Here is a 26,057-nt window from a genome sequence, read left to right on the forward strand (position 1 = left end):
TAACTAAAGAAGAAACATAGATAGAGGAAACTTTCAACATAGGCCAGATTCCCAGATCATAGATTTATTTTCCTACAAATTTTTCTGCAGTGGATTGTAGAGGAGCTAGGAGTACACAGCAGGAGCTAAACTTACGAAGTCACAGTATTTCAGTTGTAAAGGAAAATGATTCATAGGAATAACCTAAAAGATGGAAATAAAGCAGCAATCAAAACTGTCTTCAGTTCTCTAACTGCAGAGGGAACTCGCTCACCAACAGCCCTACTGGTCCCCTTTGCTCCTGTAGCTGCTGTCACAGCAGTTGGCCTCTAGGGGCGCTCAGCTTTTGCAATAATACTCTTGTTCTGAGTTGATAACCTCAAAACCTCCTCCTCCCACTCTCTCACTCATCTTTTAGCAGAAATAAAGGCAGAATCATGTTTTAAAAACGATTTTTACTAGGAATTGGAAGGGAAAAGAAGTATAAAATCATGGAAATAAATGATATTATGGTGAACAGATTCTTTTGAAAGTAACTCAAATCTAGCCATAGATCTGCTTTCTGGGAACCCAGATCATTAATTTCTTTTCTTAGCCTAGACCACCCTGAATGCTAAAGGAATCCCACAGAGCCTCTGATCCACGGTGCCTACTCTGCTCCTGCCATGTCTGAGAAGCATCTTGGCCTGCACTCCTCACCTTCTCTCTAGGGAGCTCCCCTGTGGGGGTTCAGGCAACTTTCTACTGCCTTTCTCACACCCGGTCTGTTGGGGAAGTACAGTGCTTCTCCATTGAGTCCAGAATTCAAGTTCTGAGTTTAGGCCTTCCTGTGCCTATCTTGTAGATAACTTCCTTTGCCCTTTCTGTCAATCCTTGAGAGCAACAGATTGTCGACTCTTGTGAAGCATGTCATTAGGTAAATGTCAAGTTTCTCCTACCTGGATGGCAACCTTTATGTTTATACTTTCCAGAGCATTTTAATTTCAATGATTCTAATGCACTGTCCCAATAAATATACACCTACTTGTTCAACCATGTGTCCCCATTTTGTTAATATAATCACTGTACCTATGTTTTTGACTAGTATCTTATCCTATCCTCACAGATGGACAAAAGGCCACTAACAGCAGACAGCATTTTTCAGGGAGACTATCTTATGTCTGTTCCACCACCAGACAAGCAGAGGACTATATCCTTACCATCCTTCAAAGCTCCCAGCTTCCAACCTCTGCCTCTGCACCGGGGCTTGGCCTTAATTTCTGTACTTCACCGAGAGATGCCTCTGACAGAAACTCATTTGCAGAGCAGAGATAATTAACACACTCTGAACCCAGGGAATGTTTGAGCTGGCCCTGCCTCAGGTTACCCACCGCCCTTGCTACCCCAAGTACCCTCTGGGCCTCCTCCTCAGGGAGTGATCTTGCATAATCCTAGTCATTACAGTTTCACAACATTAAAATACTTTAACCATATAGTAACAATAACGCACATACAATAAGAGGAGGGTTGATCACTTGCACAGGCTTTTATGGGAAAACAGGCAGCTTTCTCTCTGATAAGAAAAATATGGGTCTCCACCCCACCACAAAAAAAAAAAAAAAATCCCAGGATGCCCCAGAATGCAGTCTCTTTTCTACATGACGTGTTGTAAAGCACGTCAGCTGCTCCTTGTTGCTGTGCAGATCACCCAACATCGGGTCACTGAGAGAGACGGCAGCGCTTGCTCGCACAGCTGATAGGATTAGGAGATGGTGCTTTGTCAGCCCTGATTGAGTCCAAGAAAACAAACACAGGTGAGATGTCAGGAAGAGTGGATGTGGGGACTGTGATGTATCTTGGTTGTTTGGTGCAGACGTTTTTCTCTTTGGAAGTGTATTTATATTGTCTTTTCTGTGAAGTTTGCAGTCTGGGGGTGGTAGGGGGAGGTTTCTATCAATAAAAACCTGTCCTTTATCACTTATCTGGTTTCAGGGATTGGCCACATTAACCTCACAGGATTTTTGTAAGGTTTGAATAAGATTATATATGTGAAAGAGCTCTGAAAATATAAAGTTTTGTGCATAGGGGAGGTATAAATCATTTAACTACAAATTTAACATAAATAATCAAATAATCTATCCCAGATTTGGGGCATAATTATATAAAGACATTCCTTTCCCCCCATCTCCTCTGTTTCTTGCCAGACCTGGACAAGTATATTATTTATAATCTTTAAGCATTCAATACTAAAGCTGTTGATAAAAGCCAGCAATACATTCATTTTTAAGGGAAAAGCCACAAAAGTACAAAACAAGGCAATAAATCAAGTATTTAAGTAGAAAAATGAAAATAATGCATGAGAATATTTTAAGCAGATGAAAGATGGATATTTTGTGCTGTATTAGGTTATACCTCTTTGATGGTATAGTCCAAATGTTATGAGACATTTCTCCTAATAACATGAGAAACAATTAAATTAAATTAAAGGCAGCATAGATATCATTTGTAAAACTTGCCTTTTAGAACAGCAGAGAAACAGGCTTGGATTACAAAAGTACAGAGGCATCTGAACACTAAATCATCAGCCTTTCCCTTGGCAAGGTTGCTATGGTGACAACAAGGCTACTGCACAAGCCTCACAGTGCCTGCACTTCTGCAGTAAAAGCTGTCACTGAACATACATTGGATTTTTTAGGCACACGCCCCATCATCAAATACAAAGACATATTAGAGGCAGCTCTATCTGAGGCATTTGCAAAACAAGTTTTATCTATTTTCTTTATCCTTTACTGATGAGCCTCTTATGAGGTTATAGAATTCATGCATTCATTCATTTGTATTGGTGCCTACTATGTGACAGGAATTGTACTAGGCTCTGCCTACAATCCTTGGTGAAGACAAACAAGTAAATGGGGAATTCAGACACAATCATAACAGCTCTCCTGGGGGTAAATACAAGTATCCTGGAAGTATCAGGGGATGTTTACTGGAGGAAGTTTTCTAAAATGAAACTTAATGTATCTTTAGGAGTTGAGGAGGATGGGTGAATGGGGAGTAAGACATGCTGTAGGCAAAGGGACCAGCATGTGCAATAGTTTAGAGGAAAAAGAGAACAGGAAACCTCCAGAGAGCTGCAAGTGCTACAGTTTGAGAAGTATCCATGTGTATGTGGGGGAGGGTGGTAGGGGCGAAGGGGGTGGTTAGGGAGGGGTGGGAGCATCTATGGAAGAGGAGTGGCAAGAAATAAGTCTGGAGAGGTAAACAAGGCAGCCAGATCAGGAAAGCTTTGTGCATGAAGGAGTTTGAATATTACCTGGAAGACAACTGGGAAGTCATTAATGAGTTTTAATGGAGAAGCATGACTTGATTTAGGCTTTCAGAAAGGCCTTATGGAAAAATTTTTAAAAACTAGTAAGAAAGGAATATGATGCAAGATTAGAAGTAAAGCAACTTTAGTCAGACCACTATTGCAGTAATCTAGGGTGACTGTGGTTTACACTCTAAATGAAGATGATGGGGATGAACAATGGACAGAAGTAATCAGAATAAAGGCATTTATTACTAAGGGAGCATGGAGATCACTTGGTGGTTTATGCCATGGGTGTGGTCAGGTGAGGGAGAGGAAGGCAAGAATGACTCTGAGGTTCTAACTTGGATAACTCAGTGGAGGGTTTTCTGCAGGTAGGTCCCATTCTCAGTTCTCAGTAGGGAACTCAGAAGCATATTTTGACTTTAATAATTTGTTTCCATTTCACAGTATATGACCCCAGGCTCATAATTGTAGACATAATAGATTGTAAAAATCCCCCTGAGCTATCACTTTCCTGAGGTCCACATTTGAGACAGCTGTGGGTGTAGAAAGTATGAATTAACCATCTCTTTTTCCCAAATAAAGAATCCTAAGATTACCAACCTCCCTGCTTAAGAGAGCTAAGTAGATGGAAAAGATTTATATGGAGTAACATCTCATTGGGGGTTACAGGAAGAAAGCAAATTAATTCCACTAATCCTCTGACTTTAAGCTCTCTCTAGACTCACAATATACATTCCTAAACTTGAGAATTGAGGACTCAAGAGAAATGCAGGCAAATTGGGATGGTGGAGGTTCAAATACAATTTTCAAGGATCGCAGTCTTTCCATGTGGGAGAGTGGGGCATAAGGATCAGACAGTTCACCAGCCACATTGCTATTTAGGATATTCCTCAGTTCTGAATAGAGGATATGTAAGCCATTATACATGCTCAAGTCCATCACCAGGTAAGATTAGCAGGTGTAATAAATCAAGGCCCCTGGCCCAGCTGATGATCCCTATTTTACGTCCTCAGTTGGACATGTTTTCGAGCTTTGTAAAACAAATTCGCATCACAAAAGCTTTTTCTGACTGTCGAGTAAAATGCATCAGCAAATATTGAAAGAATCTCCTGGACCTGATTTAACTGCCTTTTGGAAAGTTCTGTTCAATCAGCTGGTACAGCTGTTTTGTTTTCCTCATCTAATCCAAACAGCTATCCTTGAGGTAGGTATTATTATTATCATCCCTCAATTTAACAAGGATAAACTTGAAGTTCAGAAGGGACAAGAACTTTAGGCATAAAGGCACTCAGCTTGAAGGGATTGCAGTGCTGGCGGGAACTGGGTTTTCTGAGTTCAAGCGCGCCGCCCTTCCCTCGCAGCGTGCCCGGGCTCATCCGGGCGGTCGGAGGCTGGGGGCAGAGCTGGGGAAAGGCTGCTGTCGCCCTGCAGAGCCTGGCTCCCCGACGGGAGCGCGCCTCCCAGCTCTTCCCTGCGGCGTGGCGCTGCGCTGCCAGCTGAAGGCCCTTCCGCTGCAAACCTCCCAGGTAGAGTCAGTTGCAGCCTTTGAGATCCCAGAACCAAGACGCTGTCAGTCGGGCAGCATTGGCGTGGCTGGGGTCCCGCAGAAGGGTGACCGCTCGCCACTCTCGGGCCAGGTGACTATGGGGAGCTGCACGCTGACTTAACACTCAGAGGCCAAGGGGGGGGGGCGCGAGGGGAAAACTTTCCTTCTTTCTCCATTTTGACTCCTTCTGATGTCGCAGCTTTTCTAACTCTCTCCATCCAGCGCGCACCCCCGCAAACACCAGACCAAGTGTTAAAAAAAAAAAAAAAAAAAAAAAGGTGGGGGCGCCTCTTGGCTGGAGAGGCCACCAACCCGCGCCTGCCTCCTGCGGGCCGGGCTCGGAGAGGGCGGCGGACTGCCAGGCGCGAAATCGGGCGGGGGAGGCCGGCAGGTGAGGGAGGTCGCGGGGAGGCGCCCCGGGAGCGCCGCGGGCGGGGACGCGGCCGCCGTGGCACCACGTGTCCGGCCGGGGCGGGGCGGCCGGGCGCGGACGGCGGCGGCGGCGGCGGCGCGTCGGACCCGCAGCAGCCGTCCCCGCAGCCAGCAGCCCGCGCCGGCTCAGCGCAGTCTCCTCGCCCCCTGCCCGCAGGTGCCTCCTCCTGGACGGCGGCAGCGGCGGCGCGAGGAGCCGGCGGGCAGCGGCGTGATGGGGCCCCTCCGGGAGACCAAGGTAAGCAGGGCATGCCGTGCGGGCGCCGGCGGGAGAGGGAAGGCGGGCAGTGCGGGGCAAGGAGCGGGCCAGGTGAGGGCTGGAAGGGTGACGTTTAGAGTCCGGTGAAGAAGGGGGAGGCAGAGGGCCAGTGTGCTTAGGTGATGAGATCCAGGAGATGAGAAAGTGGTACCAGGGGAAGAGATTTTGGAAATTGACATAAGGATTAAAAAGATCGACTTTGGAGGGTTAATCCCATCTCCTAAAACTGGGGGTTTGGGGTGTAGACTGCAGTGGATTCCCTGCGTGATGTGAATAAAAGGAAATTGATGTATTTGTGACTGAGAAATAAGGACTCCAGCGTGTCGGTGACCCCGCATTGGCTCAGGGTCTGCAGTGTGTCCAGCGGAGTGGCTGACGTGTGCTACCTGCCGGGGGACAGATGTGCAGGACAGATGCAGAGGCTGGGTGCGGTTTGCGGACCCTGGGTAGGGCGGATGCCTGAGGGAACTCAGAAGTTCCCTAGGGCTGGGGTTTTCTCTTCAATTCCTGCTGTGTGTGAGCTGCCCAGAGGTGTTTACTTTGGCCGTGACCCTTCCTGGTAAGTCAGTGGAAATGAGCAGGAGGTCATGTTGTGAAATGGTGTCTGTCACCTAAGCCCAAGCCCTTTTTCAATTGCAGAGGTTAGAGACAGCACTGGGATTTTTGCAAAAAGCTCCTCCTAGGAATCCATTTTAAGGCAGGATAGTGATGATGCTGAAAAGCACTCGATTTCCAGCTCGTTCTATTTCTAGATGACATGCAGTCTTGCCTAAGCATCTTTGCCTCTTTTAGCCTTAGTTTCCTCATCTGTAAATAGGAACATGAATTAATGTCCTCTCTGTTGTTAATAAGCTCATGTTTAAAGACCAAATGAGATAATGGTTGAGAAAGCACTGTATGCTTTGAAAAACATTGTCAAAATATTACTTTGTATGCATTTTTAAAAAGGTATCTGATGCTGAGTTTTTAAGGAGGAACAGAAAAATCTCTTCTCATGGGTGTTCTGTAAGGAAAACAAAAGCTAAACCCGATATAAAAGGTGGAGCCATCTTCCCTGGTATTGGATTTGTGTTTGCTTTTCTGTTGGCAACAAGCCTTGTGTACCAGGATATTAATGAATAATTAAGATCCTGTTCGGAAGAGGAGGGATTCTAAAGATAAGTATGTGGGACCTATCAGGAAAGAATTGTTACAAGTATAGGGGTCTACTTTGTGAGGAGACAAGAAAACTGAAGTCAAGTTGTCACAGCTAATTCAGGAAAAGCGAAATGGAAAGACTAAAGGAAATCAAGTGATAAGCTGGAGGGTGTTGTGAGTAATAAAGAACCTTTGAGAGCTGAAAGCTTGAATGTGGTAGGAAAAGCCAGAGTGGGAAGGTGAGTTGGGAATCGCATGGGGGAGTGGGGTGGCCTTCCAGCTAGTGGGTGGAAGAGCATGTGCGTGCACATGCATGTGTGCTAGTCAGTAGATTAGAATGGTGAGCTCACTGGAAGAGTTTTGAAACTCATTTCAGCAACTGAGATTAGAAGGACTATTCTGTGAAGACTGAATATTCACACATGTGATTTCTTATAAACTTATCCTTGAAGTAGCAGACAGGAGTTGAGAGGGGAAAACAAGTTTCTTTTTGTTTTCTGTTTGATGTCCAATTTTGAGAAGCAGCAGAGAGTGCAGCATCATGAGAAGGAGATTTCCCGAAGCCGAATTCCCCGGTTGATTCTTCGGCCCCATCTGCCCCAGCAACAGCACAAAGTGTCCCCAGCCTCTGAGTCTCCCTTCTCTGAGGAAGAGAGCAGAGAGTTCAACCCCAGCAGCTCTGGGCGCTCAGCGAGGACCATTAGCAGCAACAGCTTCTGCTCAGGTACGGTAGCCCCGGGAAGCCACCAGAGACATGAGTGTGTGCACTGCGGGTGCATTGGGAAGGGAACTGGACTGGGGCCCCTCTAGCCTGGAACCAGACTTCTGCTATTAAAACGACTTGTATAAAGTTGTACCTTTTTGGTCTACAAATACAGCAGTTTCATATGGCTCAACCCAATGGAATTTCATACCTGCTTTCATATGTTATTCTGTTTTACAATTTAGAATGTAAAGTCTAACTTTTTATTTTTATGACTGTTTAAATATGTGTTTGTCAAATCTAGAAAAAAATATTAGATTGAATTTTATACTAGCAACCTCTATAAGCCTGTGTACTTCTGATTGTGAGATTCCCCAAAGATGAAGCAACTCCTAACAAATGAGGCCAAAGTCAAGGAGAGTTCTGTCCCAAGGCTGTCCTGGCCTTGTAGTTTAGTAGGGAAGAACACAGGCTTTGTGACCTGCCAGGCCTGATCACAGGAAGGGCTAGAATCCCTGGCCCTTTCACCACTCACATACTGTGTGACCTTGGGCAAGTTGCTTAACCACCTCAAGCTTCAGTTGTTACTTCCATAAAATGGGATAATACCTACTTGTAGAGTTGCTGTGGAGTTGAATGAGCCCATGTCCCTAAATGTACTCTAAGCCTATCTTAGTGCCTGTCTTATAGAGAGGTGCTTAATAAATAATGGTTCTTAATATGATTAACTATGGATGTCAGTGTTGGCACATGATTAAGGAAGTTTCCTTAAAGTTGTGAACTTGTTTGGCACACATTCCTTCACCACTCCTTAAAGGTGCCACCATTATTACTTGACAGAGCCTGTTAATTCTACTGAGGCACATGACTTAGAAGGACTTGTATTCTTTGAGAAGTATTAGGAATTTGGGTAAAGTTTAAATGAGTCTTATGATTAGTGATGAATGTTTAATAGTGGATATTTTTGTTAGAGTTCATTTAGGGAACATGTAATTTGAAGATGAGCACATGTATGAGAAGGGACACATGAGTTAAGATGCTATGATCTAATTTAGCAGGATGCAACATTCCATTTCATTTAGTGTCAGCAGCTACATTTTTCAAGGATTTTATAAATGCACCTTTGGATTTATTACATATTTTCATAAAATAATTGTACCCTATACATAATTTGCATGTTAGAAATACCATGCTGCATACTTCTTTATTTCATCTCTAGAAAACCTCAAATTTGCCGCTTGGTTCTGTAAAAAAAAAAATTCTATCAAAATATTATGTTTTAAAAGTTATTTCTTGCCATTTGAATGTTGTGAGTCTAGTTTAAAATGGAAACCCACTGATGATTTGCTTTAATACTTTCCCAAGAAGAAAACAAAAGGATAACTGAGAAGCCAGAGCAGTTAAGATTTCTAGAACCTAGAGTCATGTTACAGAATGTAAAGGTGTTCACTTTAACTCCGTTTTGGAGTTCAGGGTTCACTCTGGGGAGTGTGGATGACCTTTGGGGACATCATTTCCAACTGACACTGCTTTGTTTACATGACTCAATTCCTCACATATTCCTGATATTTTCTCTACGTAATCATTTTTTCCATCACTGACTTTGGTGTGAGTAATGTTATCAGAAAAAAAGAAGTTGATTAAAAGAAAAACCTCAAATATGTTTTAGAAAATCTGAAGGTAAACCAATACAATTATTAATTTTGGTCATGAATCATCCCTCCTTCCCAAGAGACCCGTCTCCCACTAAGACCATAATGCTGTACATGAAAATCGAAAGTAGATATTGATCCTTTTGCCACTAACTAGCTGAAAATTGAGTGGCAGAAGCAGATAATTATGGGTGTCTCTAAACAGCCTTTCAATCTTTTTAGCCCTGTCTCCAGATAGGATTTCCTCTGTTCCAGGGCCTCCCCCTCATCTCCCTTTCATCTTCTTGTCTTGGCCATTCCCCAAGGTTTGGGTCTGATGCCTTTCCCTTCCTTGCATTCCTTTCCTACAGAACTCTGATAAACCCCACAAAGGCTTTGGAGTGCTGTTTTGACTAAAATTGACAGCAGCAAGGCCTTTGGGGGCATGTTAATGATGCTTTAGGAGGTCAGTTGGTTCGTGGAAAATAAATGGGTTTAGTACTATAGGGAGCATTACTGCTGCAGGCAGTGAGTGAGGTAGAGAATGTCAAACATGTCCCACCAGCGGAGGGATGGGTGTGGGGGAGGTGGGAAAAGCTGGTTTTAATCCAGCCACTGTAACACTAAGGCTGGAATATGTGTTTGTTGCTTAATCTTGGCAGTTAAGTCAGAGAACAAGGTACCTACAAACATTGAAAATGGCCATCCTTTGCTGAGAAGAAATTAAAATAATTTAGAGGCGTCTGTTGTCACCACAGCTTTATAACTTTACAGTAATCATTCTGCATTAACTTATCTTCATTAGAAGTCATCACATTCACTAATGTGGAAGGGGACATGCCTAGTTAGGGGAATTCTTACAATCTGGTAATGAAATTATAGAGGAAAATGTTACCTCAAGCTTAATGAAATTTAATTGGAAAACTACATTTTCAGAACTGCAAACTGGAAACTCTTTCACCAAATCTGTATCAATGACATTAAATGTGAAGAGCATCATATGTTCGAAAATATCTATTTTTTTAAAAGAAGGATAATGTGAACTTACATAAATTTACTTGATATAAAGGATGATCTTTTATTTTGAGAGTCTGGCTTTTCTATAATTTGTATTAAAACAGAAATCCATGATAGTAGACAGTGTTATACTTGGGCAAAATAAATAACAACTCGACACTGATGTTTCCTCTGCTCCCACCCCCATGTTTTTCTTATAATTTACTGATCTGTGCAGACTGGAAGTATTTCCAAAGTGACCTGTCCATTTTACCCACTTTCCCTTTTCCCTCCCTGTTCTGCCTCCCTTCTGTCCTCCTGTGGGAACCTTGGCAAGGAACATTTAATGACTTGATATTCTATATGCTAATTTGTATGTTGTGTCTACCTCATTTCAGAGGGAAGGAGTTGTGTGTGACCTTTTGCAATTCATTTGGGGTGTGTCCCCAAAGAGTCTTTCTTTTAATAGCTTTTTATTAGAATTTCTGTGAATATCTCTCTGTGTTTTGTGCATTTCAGCACATGAATGTTTTTGCACTTGAACATTATTCTAGCGTTAAAACAGTCTATTACTAGTTTCTAATAAGTCTTGGTTGCTGTCACCTTAGTTGGAGATGGGTTTATATTGGAGGATAAGTTCTATTTTGTGTGTACAGCAAGTAGAACATTGTACATTCTTAGTAAAAAGTAATGCTTTATTTAAAGAGTACATAGGGAAATACAGTTAATAGTAAGTTAGAAACCAGACATATTCTTTCATGTCTCCTCTTTTTTTTCTTATGTTAGTGTTTTGTTTGTTTAAACCGGTGTTTTGAGGATAAAGTCACCCTATTTTCCCCCCATATTTCTTATTTTTAACATGCCCATGAGAAGTGATAACCACATTTTTTGGTTTGTATTGTAGGTATGGCCCATCGAATCTAGGCCTCTGTCCATTTTCCCCCCTATTTGCTGTTAGTAGTGAATCATGTTCATCATAGTATCATGACTCTAACCACTGTTAGACAAGCTGATGGCCTGGGTAAATATGTCAGGCACAAGCGTCAGTCACCTGACATGGTTAGTAGCATGCTGTGCATTCCTCTTTGCTTAGTTGAGGCAATAATTACCCCCTTAGAACTGGGAGGCAGATGGATTGCTGGGTTTTAAGCTAGTTCTCCTTGGGGTGCCTTGTAAACATGGCAGGTGGAACAAATTATGCATATAGAACACTGGTTGTTTTATAGATCAGTAATTTCTCTGAGTTATTTCCATGTTTCTAATGTGCACACATTAGAAATACATGGGCAAATACGTGGGTAACTTTGTGAATTAACACACTAAAAAAAACAAGACCAGATCAATTTAAAAAAATGGTCAGAATCTGAGATTCTTTGCAGCGTAATCCCAAGTAAGGATTTTGCTGAAAATATCTTGGTATTTACAGTGTCTGGGAAGAAATCTTTCTTTTGAATGCCAATGATCTAGAGGTAATCATTGTTGCTGTTTGTGGGAAGAACAATTAAGGCAAATTATAACCTGACTAGAGTGCCCTGCCGAGGCATGACAATGCCTCCAAATATTTGCCAGCCTTGCCAAACAGAAATATTTCTGCTATGCTTTTGTCCAGTTGAGGAAACTTGGCATCTGGATACAGCAAACCTTTGAACATAATGATTAGAATTGAGATGAACTGCTTAAAGTGAAGCGAGCTGCAGTACCAAATTATACTATAATTGAATGACTGGCAGCCTGCTGTGAATTAAAAAACAAAGACCCTAAGAATTTAGTATCACTTTAATGAGTATGGGACCTAGGCACTGTTGTAAATAAATATTTCAAATGCTTAGCTGCCTCAGCTGCAGAAATATGTAACTAATGAAATAGGTTATAACAAAGAGTATATAGGCAGTGTTTATTTGAAAATGTGATAACTGCAGTTAGAACAAGAGTAAAAATTTTGCCATTTGATTTAAAAAATTCTTAGCAGTGAGGACTGTGAAAGGTAATCATGATGGAATTGAATCTTATTGAATGCAATAAGATTCGATGAATGCAAAGTAAGGTACTTAAACTAAAAATCTTTTATGTTCTAAAACACTCATCTTTATGACAGTGTTTCCCAATTTCGGAGTATGGTGTTTGCCTACTTTAGAATCCTCAGTAAAACTTGTTTAAACTGTGGATAAGTTAGCCACACCCCAAACCTATCATCTTGGGATGGGAGAGCTAAAGAATCTGCATTCTGCAGACTTTCCAGGTGATTCATTTGCATACCAAAGGCTAAACCTCACTGCCTTGTGGTCTGTGTGTGTGTGGGGAGGGGGGAGTTATTTTTCTATGTGCAGTGTAAGGGGCATCCCCAAATGATGCCCAAAGTGGCATCACAAGATGAGCAAGGATCAAGGATGGTAGAAGTGGTGGCCAGCCAGGCTGTTTAAACCAATAGCTGCAGGGCAAGGTGGATATGGGATCACCTGGAAATTATAGCTTCTGACTCTATATTTACAAGTGCAATGCCATTAGTCTTAGCAGTAATGTTATTTATCTCTACATAATGGGTTTAACTTGTATTCAAATGGTAGAAAAGTAAGGGGAAGGAGAAAGCATTTCCTTTCTTTATTTTCCTGTATAGTCCTCTCTCTGAATTTACTAACTCTATCCATACTTTTTATTATTTCACATTTTTCTTTCTTTGGTATTGGATGATTTGGGGTATATTGAAAGTGGGTATACTGACTACACTAAGAATGTACCGTGAACACTGAGTGGATACACTAAAAGAGGCAGAAAAAGAAACTGAGGTCCAGGAGTAGCAGGACATCGAGCTTTTTGGAAGGTTTCACCAAAATATATTCATCCAATAAGCATCTAGTAAATGCCTGTTAAGGATCAGGAATTGTACTCAGGCTACAAAGGTGAATAAAACACAGGGATTGGAAAAATCAATTGTTTTATTGCCTCAACCCTGACAACGAAGTAAATGGGATAACAAGTAATCCCATCTGGATGTGATTCCCACACTACTATCTTCACTCACTTGTTTTGTGTCCCTGTCTCCTTTACTCACACCCACTCCATACACAGCCCTGCCTTGTAATTTGAGTTTGTTGCTCCATTTTTTTTTTATCTGCATTGGTCTATCACATTTCATAAGCCCAAGGATGCAAAGCAGTAATGTTAATTAGTGTGATGTAGTGGATAAACATGAGCCTTGGGAACAGTGGACCTGAGTTAAAAGCATGAAATGAGATAGAAAGGCAGGTGGGGCCAGATCATGAAAGGCTTTCTATGCTGTGCTCAGAACTTGATCCATGAGATAAAGGGTTCATGCAGGGACTAGGCCAGTAATGTAAAGGTTGAAGCCACCTGGAGGGAAGACAATAGCGGGAACTCTAGAACTGGGCGGTTTGTGCCACTCCTTAAAGGTACTCAGAATTTTAAAAATTCAACTTTTTTCCTAACTCTGGACCAAATAACATGCCCACATAGCTGAATATGGCTCATGGCCATTTTCCAGTTTCTAAAGATCTTTCAGAGCCAATGAAGGGTTTTAAGCAAGGAAGAGTTATGGCCAGATTTACACGTTAGAAAGATCTTTCCGTTTATGTGTTGGACAGTGGGTAGGGGACAGAAGGAATGACAGTGAGGAGTCTGCCTGGTTTGAAGGCCATGGCGACAGTCTACGTGAAGTTGGATGAAATTACACGTGTGAGGTTTGGGACTGGAACACATGATTCCAGTCACCAATTGGACATAGTAGGTGAAGGAAGGGATCATGTCTAGATTTCCACTGGATGTACACAAGTGGAATAGCAAGATTGGGGAGAGTAACTCAAGTTAATTAGTTCAGTTTAGGTTTTGTTGCATTGAGATAAAAGTCTGGAGCCCCCAAGACAATTCCAAGATGGTGGTAGCTGAAGTCAAGGGAGTTGATAATATCATGGGAGGAGTGTACATGGAGGAGAAAGAGGACCAAGGAGAGAGCTCTGGGGTATAACAGGAGCAGGCAGAGAAAGGAAGCCAAGACACCTGAGAATGAGTATTCAGAGAGGAAGGGGGAGCGCCAGGTGTGATAATATCTCCAATCCCAAAGGAAGAGAGAATTTCAAGAAGAAAGTAGCCAAGAGGTTCAGATGTCACAGCAAGATTAAGTAAAATGTGTACTAAATAGGGTTCAAGGATCAGGCTACTCATTAGGTTATCAGTGATCTTGGGCAAAAACAATTGGTAGATGGGCTCCAAATGGCATCAGGCTGGGATGTGAAAGGTAACAAATAGAAAAGGTATAGACAATTTTTTTAAAAAAGCTAAACTGCAATGGGCAAAGGAAAATAAAATGAAAACACATGTTGCATTTACAGTGTTTATCAAACAATAGGTATTTGATAAAGGTTTTCGACTAAGGGGAAGTCAACAATAAAGAAAAAACAAAATAAGAAGATTGAGAAAGAAGTTAAAAATAGTGGAGAAGTGCTAACCATTTGTGACAAGGTGGGGTAGAACAAAAGAGACACATAAAAGAAACAAAGTAAGTCTGTATATGAATATAAATAAGTATATTTATAGAGTGGGAAATTGAAATATACATTTCAAAGTCCAGATTATGGGCCCCTTCTTCATGCTTCCTCTGTCATACCACATGACCTGGTTTTAAATTTTCTTATTTAGGCACCTGACTCCTCAGTAGACTAAAAGCCCTGTGAAGGCAGGAACAATAGAGTCTCCTACACTACACCTGAGTCATAGCAGTTGCTTAGTGAGCATTTGTTGGAATTTGGTAGAAGACAAAATCATTAGAACAAGTGAAGAATTCATTCACTGAACAAAATATGTTGAGAGCAGGGAACTATCTTGGTAAAACAACTATTAATAGAAACATACTTAATACTCAACAGTTTTGTTAAATGAAGAAAACATTCCTGTCCTGAGGAGTTCAGCATCTTTTAATGTCAAAAAGAATAAGCTCCATCATAGAACTGTGACCCCAGTGTTGTGAGTACCTAGAAGAGAGATCTCTTGCTAAGAAAAACAGAAAATGCTCCATTCAGTAGTTGGCACATAAGCAAGGTTTTGAAGGCTGTATAGGAGTTTGAGAAACAGAGAAAGACATGGCAGACATATCAATGTAAAACCATACAGTTCTAAAAGCACAGGCCATATTTAGTGAACAGTGAGGAGGACAGTCTTCCTTAATTGTCATTTCTCAGTCATGTGAGACATCAGAAAAAAAACATATTACATCAAGAAGGTATTATCACAGGCCACATAGTCATGTTTGCCAAGACTTTGACTTGACACTGGCTGCCACCCCACCCTCCAGGTGGTTCTTATTCTGAGAAAGTCCCCATCTCCTTGGTACCCTTCAGGTATACAAGTTTGCTGGGCATGCTTGCCTTGGAAGGTGACTTTTCTGACTCCTGGGCCTGGTGACTGCACCAGACTTCCCCTGCTGCTTGACTTACCTGTCTCCTGCCCTGAAGACACAATCCAACCACTTCTCTTTTAGAGCAAAGAGTGACTCCTAACCCTGTACTTCTTCCACTGTTGGATACAGTCTTCATGCGCCAAAGCCTCCCTGCCTGCTATTGGGCGCCTCTGGCTCCAGAAGGAGGCCTGTTACTTCATGTTGACTAGTCTCTTTTCAGGGAACCTGAACCAAGTTTCCAAATGCACACCTGTGCCATCATTGAGATCATTAACAGCATTTACCTCCATCCTACTAGAAACCCACATCCGTCAACATTTCCCTGCTCACTGTGGATTTTCTCTGGGCTCTTCCACTTCATTAGCTGGTTCTGGCTTTCTTCTCTCTTTGTTTATGAGGGCCCATGGGCCCATGTCAATAGGATCTCTACTGGAGACTGGTCTGACCCTCAAAATTCTTGAGACCCAGTGGATCCTAAACCACCCTTCTGTTTATTCTGGGATGTTTAAGGGAATTATATTTTCTTTAATGCTAATTATTACATTTTTATTTTTTAATTCAAATGTTGCAAAAACTTGTTCATTATAAAATGTGTGAACACATCTGTCAGAGTGGATATAATCATACGTATAGGATTTGTTTTGCTTGTTGCCACAGTGAGATCATATTATATTGATCTGTGATCCTCTCTGTTCATTAAGTATTTCCTGAACACCTATTATGTGCAAGGCACTATTCTGGTAGCTGAGTGAGAACAGCGAACAATACTGGCATGGCTCCTGTCCTCAAGGGATATATAATCCAGGCAGGACCTGCACCTGTCATTGCTTCTCAGCACAAATCCCCCTTCGTCATTGTGATGACAGCATGCTATTCCATTCTACAGAGGACCATCATTTACTCAGCCACTCTGTGGATAGACATTTTGTCTGCGAGGCTGACTTTCAAAATTCAGAATTTTGTTTTATGACTGTCATAGGAATTAGCCTATTTATAAGCATATTTTTCTTTTGCTCTATTTTCTTTCCATGTTCCTTTGTTCAAAGAGTGGTAAAAACCATGATACAATACATTATTTAAAACAGTTCTTTTTTTCAAAATAGAAAAACCTCAGATGTTACAATTGCATAAAGTGTATAATGAGAATTGCTTTTTCCTTAAATTTCTTCCACTTTTATTTCTTACTCTTTCTTGACCATCACTATATTCTGTAGGTGGTAAAATACAGAAGAGAGGGGAGAAATACACACATTGCTATAAGAAAGCTAACTATAATTCAGGTATCATTAGAGTGGTTTGGAGTTTCCTTATTATAAGGTTTTCAACAGATTAAGAAATGGCTTCTTGCCTTCTGTCTGTCTCTTCTTCCCTTCCTATCCTCCTAGTTCTTCCCCTCCCTCCTCCATCTTCTCCTACCAGGAAAACTTAAAAAAATAAAATAACTGAGCCTTCAAAAAGGCATGACCTAGAAACTGCAAATAAACCCACAATGCTAAGGAGAGGGAAGGTCAGAAAGATTTGTAAGATGCTTATTTTAGAAAGATCATAACCCCACAAAAGAAAGGACAGGAAAAATAAAAGCTTTCTTGACAAATTCACCACCCACGTGCCAGGGCTCACCTGTCTGCAGGCGGTGACAGGTGTAGCCCCTGTTTCCCAATTGCAGCATCAACTCCTCCCTCTCCAAAATGTCTAGGTAGATTCATTACTCACACTGCAGTAAATATTTGGAGCAAGGTATTTTCTCCTCCAAATTCCTCCTCTGGGGGCTGCTAACACAAATCAGCCAACTCAACACTTGGTAGGAGACCAAGTGCTAGGCCCTTGTTTTGGAGAGAGCACCAGGTCCTCGGAAGAAACAGCGCTTACCTCACCTGGCTTCACGTCTTCCTTCACTGCCAACGGCTTCACTAGAGTGACTTTTATGGGCGCACTTGAGGCTCCAAAATAGCTCAGAAATCCCGGGAATGTTTATATGTGAAATGATTACTTTGTCTCCAAGAAACAAGGAAAGGACTCACTAAATAACTACTCCGCTCTCCACTTCCTTTTTATAGATGTAGGTTACTTGTCTCAGTGAGAGGTGCTCCTTTGAGTTCCTCTGACAAACTCATTTCCATCAGCGCACACATACGCTCCACATCTTTACGAGAAAAAGAAGCTGTTCCCGACCATTTATCTCTTTGCAACTGCCATACCATTTCTCTGCTCCTCTTCACAGAAAAGCTGCCAGATCCTGTCTCCATAATTTGCTGTTGCAAGCACATGAGGGACCATATTGGCAAGTCTAACTGTTTCCCCTTGTCTGCCCTCATTTTCCTTCACTTCTCGGCAGGAGTCAACACAGTTGAACAAGCCCTTCTCCTCGGACAGATTTTCCTTCTTGGCTTCTGTGATCCTATGCCTGGAGCATTCCTCATGCCTCCCAAGTCACAGCTCAGTCACCTTAGTTGGTCCCTTTCTCTTCCCACCCTCCCCAAGGGCTTGCATCCAGGCCTCCAGGTATCTTTAAATCCCCTACCTGGTGTTGCTCCACTCCTCTCCCCTGGGCTTTGGGCTTGCTTATCCGAGTGTCTACTTCATATCTCCAATGTCATGTTGAATTTATGCCTCAAGTTTAACATATCAAATCAGAATTCTTGATTTCACTTCCTACATGCTCATAAACCCATTTTTCTCTAACTCAGAAATGCCTACAGTATACTCACTTGTTTAAGAAAAAAACCTAGAAGACTTCCTGGATCCCTTCCTATTTTTCGTTATTGCACATAAATTATTTCAATGATTTTTCAAAATATATCTCAAATCCATCTACCTTTCTCAATTTTCACTGCTACCACCTGAGTCAAACCACTATTACCTCTCATTTCTACTATGTTGGTGGTCTCCAAATAGGTTTATTTGCCTCATTCCTGAAGGGGCCATGCAACATGGTAGTTAAAAGGAGGCTCTGGAGTTAGGTTATCTGAATTCATACTACAGCTCTACCCTTTACAAACTTGGGCAGGTGGTTTAAACACTACTGCTAGTTTTGTATGCCCCCTGCAAATTAGAATGTCAATAGAGCCTGTCTCAAAGGGATATTAGATTAATTAAGACTTGTGCTAAGTGCCTAGAACAGTGCTTGGTAAATTAGTAGGCACTTGATAAAAGTTAGCTATATTATCACTAATTCAATCTGTTCTCCTTTATAAGCACAAACCAAATTTTTGTCATGTCATGCTTCATGCATACTATGGCTTCCATAGCACATAAGATAACTTAATGGTTATGACTCCTGGCAAGAATCCACACTACTTGGGACTACTTCAACCTAATCACCAACCATTCTCTCCCCATCAGCTTTCCTGGCCTCCTTTCAGTTTCCTCAATGCACCATATTCCAGGCTCAGAGCTTTTTGCACTTGTTCTGTCTGCCTGGAATTCTTTACCTTGCCATTTCTATGATAAGTGTATTCTCATTTTTTGGTCTCAGTTCAGGAGCTTTCAATGACAACATAGCTAAGAAAGTACCTTCCTACCTCCCACCTAGTCTGCATAATATCACCCAGTTTATTTCATTAACAGTACATCACAATCCAAGATGTCTTTTTTTTTTTTTACTGTAATTGCCTTCTTTTTTTTTATTTCAGCATATTATGGGGGTATATAGATTTTAAGGTTTCAATAAATGCCCTTTTACCCCTTCCCCCCACAAGTCTGAGTCTCCAGCATGACCATCCCCCAGATGGTGCACATCTCACTCATTATGTATGTATATACCCACCCCCTCCCCCCTCCCACCTGCCCTATACCCTATTACTGTAGTACCTATGTGTACACTTAGGTGCTGCTCAGTTAATACCAGTTTGCTGGTGAGTACATGTGGTGCTTGTTTTTCCATTCTTGGGATACTTCACTTAGTAGTATGGGTTCCAGCTCTAACCAGGAAAATATAAAATGTGCTATATCACCGTTGTTTCTTAGAGCTGAGTAGTACTCCATCTTTTATCTTGTTTGTTTCTTTTCATCACTAGAATGTGAACTTGTAGACAAGGATCTTAGAGTCTTGCTCATCATTATATTCTTAATATTTAGAATACCTGACACAGTAGGAAATCAGTAATTATTGTGGAAGAAATAAATGGATGGATGGATAAATGGATGAGATTCTTACACTTCAACACTGGCCACTGGTACTGAGGCAGCCTTGTAGATTCTCGAGTTCTCACTACAGAAAGATGCTGAAATTAGCTGAAGGAATAGAAGTTCAGATTTTGTTATTGAAAATCTAGAATTCAAAATTAATATCTGAATGGCATGCTTTTTTATGGCTACATATGTTGAGGCAGGAATACTGGAAACAACTAGAAAGAGTTTCTTGCCTCAAATGTTTGTGGTCTGCTTATTATGGGATGGCTTCTTTTCAAACAGCTTCCTTTGTCTGTTTTTAATTTGGGCATTCCCAGAATTGCTGATGTTTCCTCTTGGAACAAACGTAAGTAGAAAATTTTAGAAAACAGCTAGCTTATGGTGGTGAGTAAAACAGGCACGTTGTCAGACAAAAGTGAGTTTGAATCCTGAGTCAATTACTTAGCTGTGTAATCATGAAATTCTTAATGTCTCTGAGCCTCAGTTTTCTCAACTATAACATATTATTAAAATTATGTGATAAAAATTAGTGTGCTTGCCACATGACAGTTACTTAATAAATGTTAGTTACCTATATCCTTTCCATCCATATGAATGTACTGAATGATGTGTGGTAAGAGTTCACATGGCTCAGATTAATCATTAGTTTAAGCTGTGACATTTTATCTGTCACCATTTAACTATCTTCAGAAATGCCAGTACCTGGAGTAATAAAGATAATAAAAGCTATAATAGTCTGGTACATAAATAGATACACAGTAAATATTTGTTGAGTGCATGAATAAGTAGTCAGGAAATGCTTTTGCTGTTCATGAGAATCACCTAGATCTCTATATAATTTAAAAGGTTTCCTTAATAGCAATGATTTTCCCCCCAAATTATGCAGCTGAACATTAAACATCAAACCATAACTGAATGTTTCAAGACATTACGGCACAAAACCGCACTTCTTCCGCCTGATATTATTTTTAAGTATGTCTTCTGGAATTGTTTTTGAAAACCAGTGTACTCTCTGAGATCTAAATTCAAAAGGGAACCCAGAAGTTTTAGAGGTGCTTTTTGGACTTTGAAGAAATATTTTAATTGTAATATTTAGAACTTGGTGTCTTCTTCTTCTTCTTACATGTAGTTGGTACAAGAAGATTTTAAGTAGGGACTTACAAATGTGTTTGATGGCACTAGTTATTAGGCATTTTTGTTAAATATGAGAAAATACACACACATTTATAATACACACATGCATGCTTTTGGCAATCCTAGTAATTTAAAATATATAAATTACACATAAAGTATTCATTGCTGTCAAATTTTCATCATAAAAGAATTGCATAGTAATGTGGAAAGTATAGATTTCCTTAAAATTCTAATAATAATAACAAAGTTAGCATCTAACCTTAACACAACATTTTCAAATGAATTCCAGATGGATTTAATTTAAATGAAAGGTGAAACTATAAATATCTGGGAGAAAGTATATGTAAATATTTAGTTGATCTTTCTATAAAAAGGACATTCTAAGCATGAAAGCATTGGAAGAAATCACAAAGGAACATATGGAGAGATTTAACAGAACAAAGTTTGAATGTCAGAAATATTATAAAGTCAAAATCAAACAACAAACTGACTGAAATATGACAAAGTGTTAATGCCTTTCACATATAAGGATTTTTTTACAAATCAGTAAGGCTAAACACCTAAACAGAGAAATTATCAAAGGACATGAACAATTCATAGAAAAAGTAAAAAAGGCCAGTGAATATATGAAGACATTAAACTTCACTAATAATTAAATACATGTGAATTAAGACATACAAGATTCATTTTTAATTATTAACTTGAAAAATGCAGATGATATAATACTAAAAACTGGTAGAAATTTAATAAGTAGGACACTCTCAAACAATAATACAAATATAAGTTGTCTCAGCCTTCTTGCAAGGTTTAGAAATCCCATTAACATACATTCTATTATCAGTTGAAGATTTGACCAAAGATATATCTATAAAATGTGTTAATAAAGCAATTTTAATAATAGAAAAATTGAAACAATCTAAAATCCCTTACAAGAAGGCATTGATCTTTACAAATGCCATGTTCTGGCTGGGCATGGTAGCTCATGCTTATAATCCTAGTATTTTGGGAGGCCAAGGTTGGATTGCTTGAGTCCAGGAGTTTGAGACCAGCCTGAGTAATAAAGGGACCCTGTTTCTACAAAAAATGGAAAAATGAGTCAGGCATGGTGGCATGCACCTGTAGTCTCAGCTACTTAGGAGACTCAGGCAGGAGGATTGCTTGAACCTAGGAGTTTGAGGTTGCATTGAGCTATAATGATGCCACTGCACTCTAGCTCTAGGTGATAGAGTGAGATTCTGTCTCAAAAAAAAAAAAATAGTATGTTCATATTATCTATTTTAAATAGGTACTCATTTAAAATAATGTTTTCAAGAAATTAAATATTTTGAAATTTTTTAAAACATACTCAACAACAAAGAGAATGGCACAGTGAACTCCCATGTGCTCATTATGCACCTTATGCAGATTAAATGATAGCAAGACATTGCTGTATTTGCTATGTCTATTTATTTTCTTCTTCTTTTTGTTGTTGTTTTTTTTTTTTTGCTGAAGCACTTTAAATCTCCCGACATCATGTCATTTCATGTCTACCTATATACTTCCGCATACATTACTAAAAAAAAAAAATTCACATTTTCTTATATAATTACAGTGCCATTTTAATTATTAACACTACTAACATAATTGTGTGGTATGATAGAGAACATTGAAATATCCCCAATTGTCTCAAAAATGTCTGTCTGCTTCCTCGTGGTATTATTTAACCCAGAGGTAAACAAACTTTTTCTGTAAAGGGCCAGATAGATAGTAAATATTTTCGACTTTGCTGGCCAGATGGCTTCTATTGCAGTTATTCAACTCTGATATTGTAGTTCGAAAGCCACCATAGACAATTTGTAAAGGGTTGGGCATGGCTGTGTTCTAATAACATTTCATTTAGAAAAACAGGCAGCGGTTCAAATTTGGCCTGCAGGCTACAGTTCACCAATCCCTAATTTAACTCATTACTCTATTCTCTATATATTTTATAAGGTAGACATTAGCTTTAAAGCCTTGATTAGATATGGGGCAAATTTTTTTCTGGCTAGAATACTTAATAAGTAGTGCTGTGTGCTTCATCTCACATCACATCAGAAGGTACATAAGGTCTGTTGTCCCACTGTTGGTGACTAAGAATACTTAGTGGGCATATTTGGGTAAGGCCTGGTTCCTCCACTGTAAACTCTCTTCTAGCCTTTTGTGTAATGGTTTCATCCATTATGTTTGTTGCCTAAATCAATCATTTCATTAGAGGTTGCAAAATAGTAATTTTCTGTTTCTGTTATTCCATCTGCTTTCATTAACCAGAATGATTCTGTAACAATGAACTTGCCAATATCAATGAGGTATTTCAGTTACCTCATGCTATACAAATGCTATTTGTATAGGAATACTTTTTACTATAAGGATATTTACTAATTCTTTCTTTCCTTTTAATTGCCAATTTTCAATATAAAGAATTGGTCTCTGGATCACTTTCAGTGATTTCCAGTGAGCTGGGAATTTGGGGGGGTACAAGGGCCCTTTCTCTCTCTTTTTTTATTTTTATTTTTTTTTTTGTATGACTGTGAACTCATGGATTTTTTTATACATCCAGTGGTTTAAGTCATTTGCATTTATTATTCTTTTTGATGCTCAAATTATTTCAGTGTCGATCATTGGGGCCCCTTTGTGTTGAATTAGTCTTTCTAATTAACAAGTTCTGGGGAGAAATTTTCAATGACAGAGTAATGTAACTGTCTATGTTTTGAAATTTTGATAAAACAAAATAATCTGGCAAGTAAACTATATTCATAAAAAAACTAATGAAATATGCTAAAGTATTAAATATTTTTTCTGGTAACACAATTGTAGGACAAATATTAGTATTTATTTTCTTCTTTATAACTCTTCTGTACTTCAGATTTCTCACAATGAGAATTATTAGTTTCATAATTTAAAAATTAAATTAAATTTTTGACAACCTCGACAGATTTTCTTTAATTTAGCAAGTTCCTTTAGTACACTTAAAATATTTAAATTATTTTAAAACCTACTTAGACACATATTTTCCAGAATTATAAATAGAGTAATTACATAATTATAAAGTATATTTCATGTCTCAAAGAGCTTGTAAAGAGAAAGAAAAAATAAAATAAAATTTTTAAGAACATTCAGCCTACAAATTATAGTAGCTATCTGTTAATATTTTGCCCATCTGTCTTTTTTCTCTTTCTTTTTTTTTTGAGAAAGGACCTCACTCTGTCATAGAGATTATAGGGCGGTGATGAGATCATAGCTCACAGCAGACTCAAACTCCTGGGTTCAAGCAGTCCTCCTGCCTCAGCCTCCCTATTTCCCCAGTAGCTAGTATTATAGGCTATAGGCACTCACCACCACTTCCAGCTAAAATATATATATATTTTTTTTAATTTGTTTTTTTTTAGAGATGAGGTTTCTCTATGTTGCCCAGGCTGCTCTTGAACTTCATGCCTCAAGGGATCCTTCTGCTTTAGCCTCTCAGAGTGCTGGTATTATAGGCATGAGTCACTGTACCTGACCCTATCAGTCTTTGTAGTCCTTAGCATCTTTTTCTTTTTTCCTTAACAACAATTTGGAAACTATTCCATAGGTATATGGAATAGTTTTTTATGATACTTTAGATAGACCACAGCTTCTGCAGTTTCCACAATCTGTGAGTATTCTTTCTATTATCCTTAATTCTGTGTGTTGACAGATTATAAGCAAATGAACTAGAACAACAACAAAAGAACCTATTTCTTAATATAAATTGAGGAGGAAATGTAAATTAATCTCCTTCACTGTTGAAGATGATCAGTTAGATGTGGCCTCGATGAAGATAACTTTTACATCATCTTCTACCAAGAGTCATCTTGGTCCTGTCTTAAATGGACTTTAAAATAGTGAACCCCAGAAGGAAATTATCCCATATTCTCAAATGGATCACACTGTTTAAAACATGTAATGTGTTCCTGTTTTTTAAAAAATGAAGTTATACTTTGTAAGAGGTGTGTGTGTTTATGTGTGTGTGTTTCAGATTCCTTTCTCTCCAGTAGACTAACAATCTTGCACATCTTCTTCCTAAAACCTTGGAGCAAAGCTTCCCTATGGCAAAACCAAAACTGAAATGTTCTTTTTTTGTCAGGTATTCTGGAAAATTTGAAATATCCTACACTTTTTGGGCAAATCATTCCAGAATTCTGCCATTTCCTGCCCAGAAACAGTTTCTTCATGGTGACATATTAGAAATCTTTGTCATTGATAATTTATTTAAATTAAAATAACTCAATAAAGCCTAGAACTGTAAATATTGTATTTATAAATCTATAAATTCTACAGAGAAAATTTAGCAGTCAGAGTAGCAGCAAGAAGCAGAAAGCAACCTCAAATAGTTTAACTGAAGCAGATTTAATAAATAAATTTCTTCTATAAGCGCTTGTTCCACATGTAGTTTAGCACATAATAAGATTAAATATGAAGTCAAAAAACATCAGCTTGCCTTTACTATTCTTAGAATCTCAGAGTAGGGGAAGGGGAGAAGAGAAGAAATAAAAAGAATCTCAGAGTAAATGTGAACTAAGAATATTTTACATAGAATTTTGAAAAGGAGTATTATCTTCATTTGAACTAGTGGTCAGCTTCCAACTGTGGCCATGAAGAGGCCCCTCCCCCTCTTTAGGGGGAGATAGAGAAGAGAAGAAGCCCTAGATAGGATTTACTAAAAAGATAACCACTTCTTCAGTCCTGCACAAAGGAAAATACCTCAGGTGCCGTGGACGACCAGATTACTCTCTGGCACTTGAAGCTCTGTGCCTTTGCTGGGGTCTTACTTCGAATAACCTAAAGTGTGCCCTTTGTAGTGGGGAAATTAATTGCCCTACCCTTTCTGAAACTAGATTCCTTTGTTAATGTTGGTCCCATTAGACAAAACAGGCAAACATCCCAGGCTTCTCTGATAATGCACCGATTTTCTTGGGTATAGATTTACTTTAATAGACTTGCCAGTTTATGAGAACTATGCATTCTAAATGATATATATCCAACTCTTTTTAGCTTATTTATAAGCCCCATCAGGATGGAAGCTGGGTACAGAGCCTGGGGCTGTTGCAGTGCCAGGACTTGATACATATTTATCTAACCAATGAAAGACCATGTCTTACATTCCTATTGTCCCCCCCTCAGTGTGAAGCACAATAGTAGACAGTTAAGAAATGTTTATGTAGTGATTTAAATACTGTAAGACATCCCCAAAGCTCAAGATTTATTTAGGTAGTAACCTTCTCAATTCCTGCTTCCTGAGATCCCAGCTGTAAATATAGATGACAGGTGAGGCACCACACTCCAGGTAGAAGACTGCTACTGCCTTTTCCACACTGCCATCACTCCAATTAATTTCAGTTCCCAATTTTTAACCAGATCCCAGCACTTAATC

The 26,057-nt window shown here is 39.7% G+C and overlaps 1 protein-coding gene across 4 annotated transcripts in view; it reads left to right on the forward strand.

Moving 5' to 3' along the window:
- Positions 1-1,646: 1,646 nt before the first annotated feature.
- Positions 1,647-26,057, forward strand: part of SYBU (syntabulin) — a 72,289-nt gene continuing 47,878 nt past the window's right edge. Inside the window, exons 1-3 of one of the 4 annotated variants that reach the window (XM_012786300.3) lie at positions 1,647-1,772; positions 5,407-5,487; positions 7,165-7,369. In XM_012786300.3, coding sequence (XP_012641754.2) covers positions 5,464-5,487; positions 7,165-7,369 — 229 coding nt within the window. In that variant the 5' untranslated portion in view covers positions 1,647-1,772; positions 5,407-5,463. Of the gene's footprint in view, positions 1,773-4,561; positions 4,798-5,308; positions 5,488-7,164; positions 7,370-26,057 lie in introns of those variants that run through there. The other 3 variants (XM_012786302.3, XM_020288994.2, XM_012786301.3) reach the window with 3 other exon arrangements.

This window comes from Microcebus murinus, chromosome 7 (assembly GCF_040939455.1).
Source record: "Microcebus murinus isolate Inina chromosome 7, M.murinus_Inina_mat1.0, whole genome shotgun sequence".
In the NCBI taxonomy this organism is placed as follows: domain Eukaryota; kingdom Metazoa; phylum Chordata; class Mammalia; order Primates; family Cheirogaleidae; genus Microcebus; species Microcebus murinus.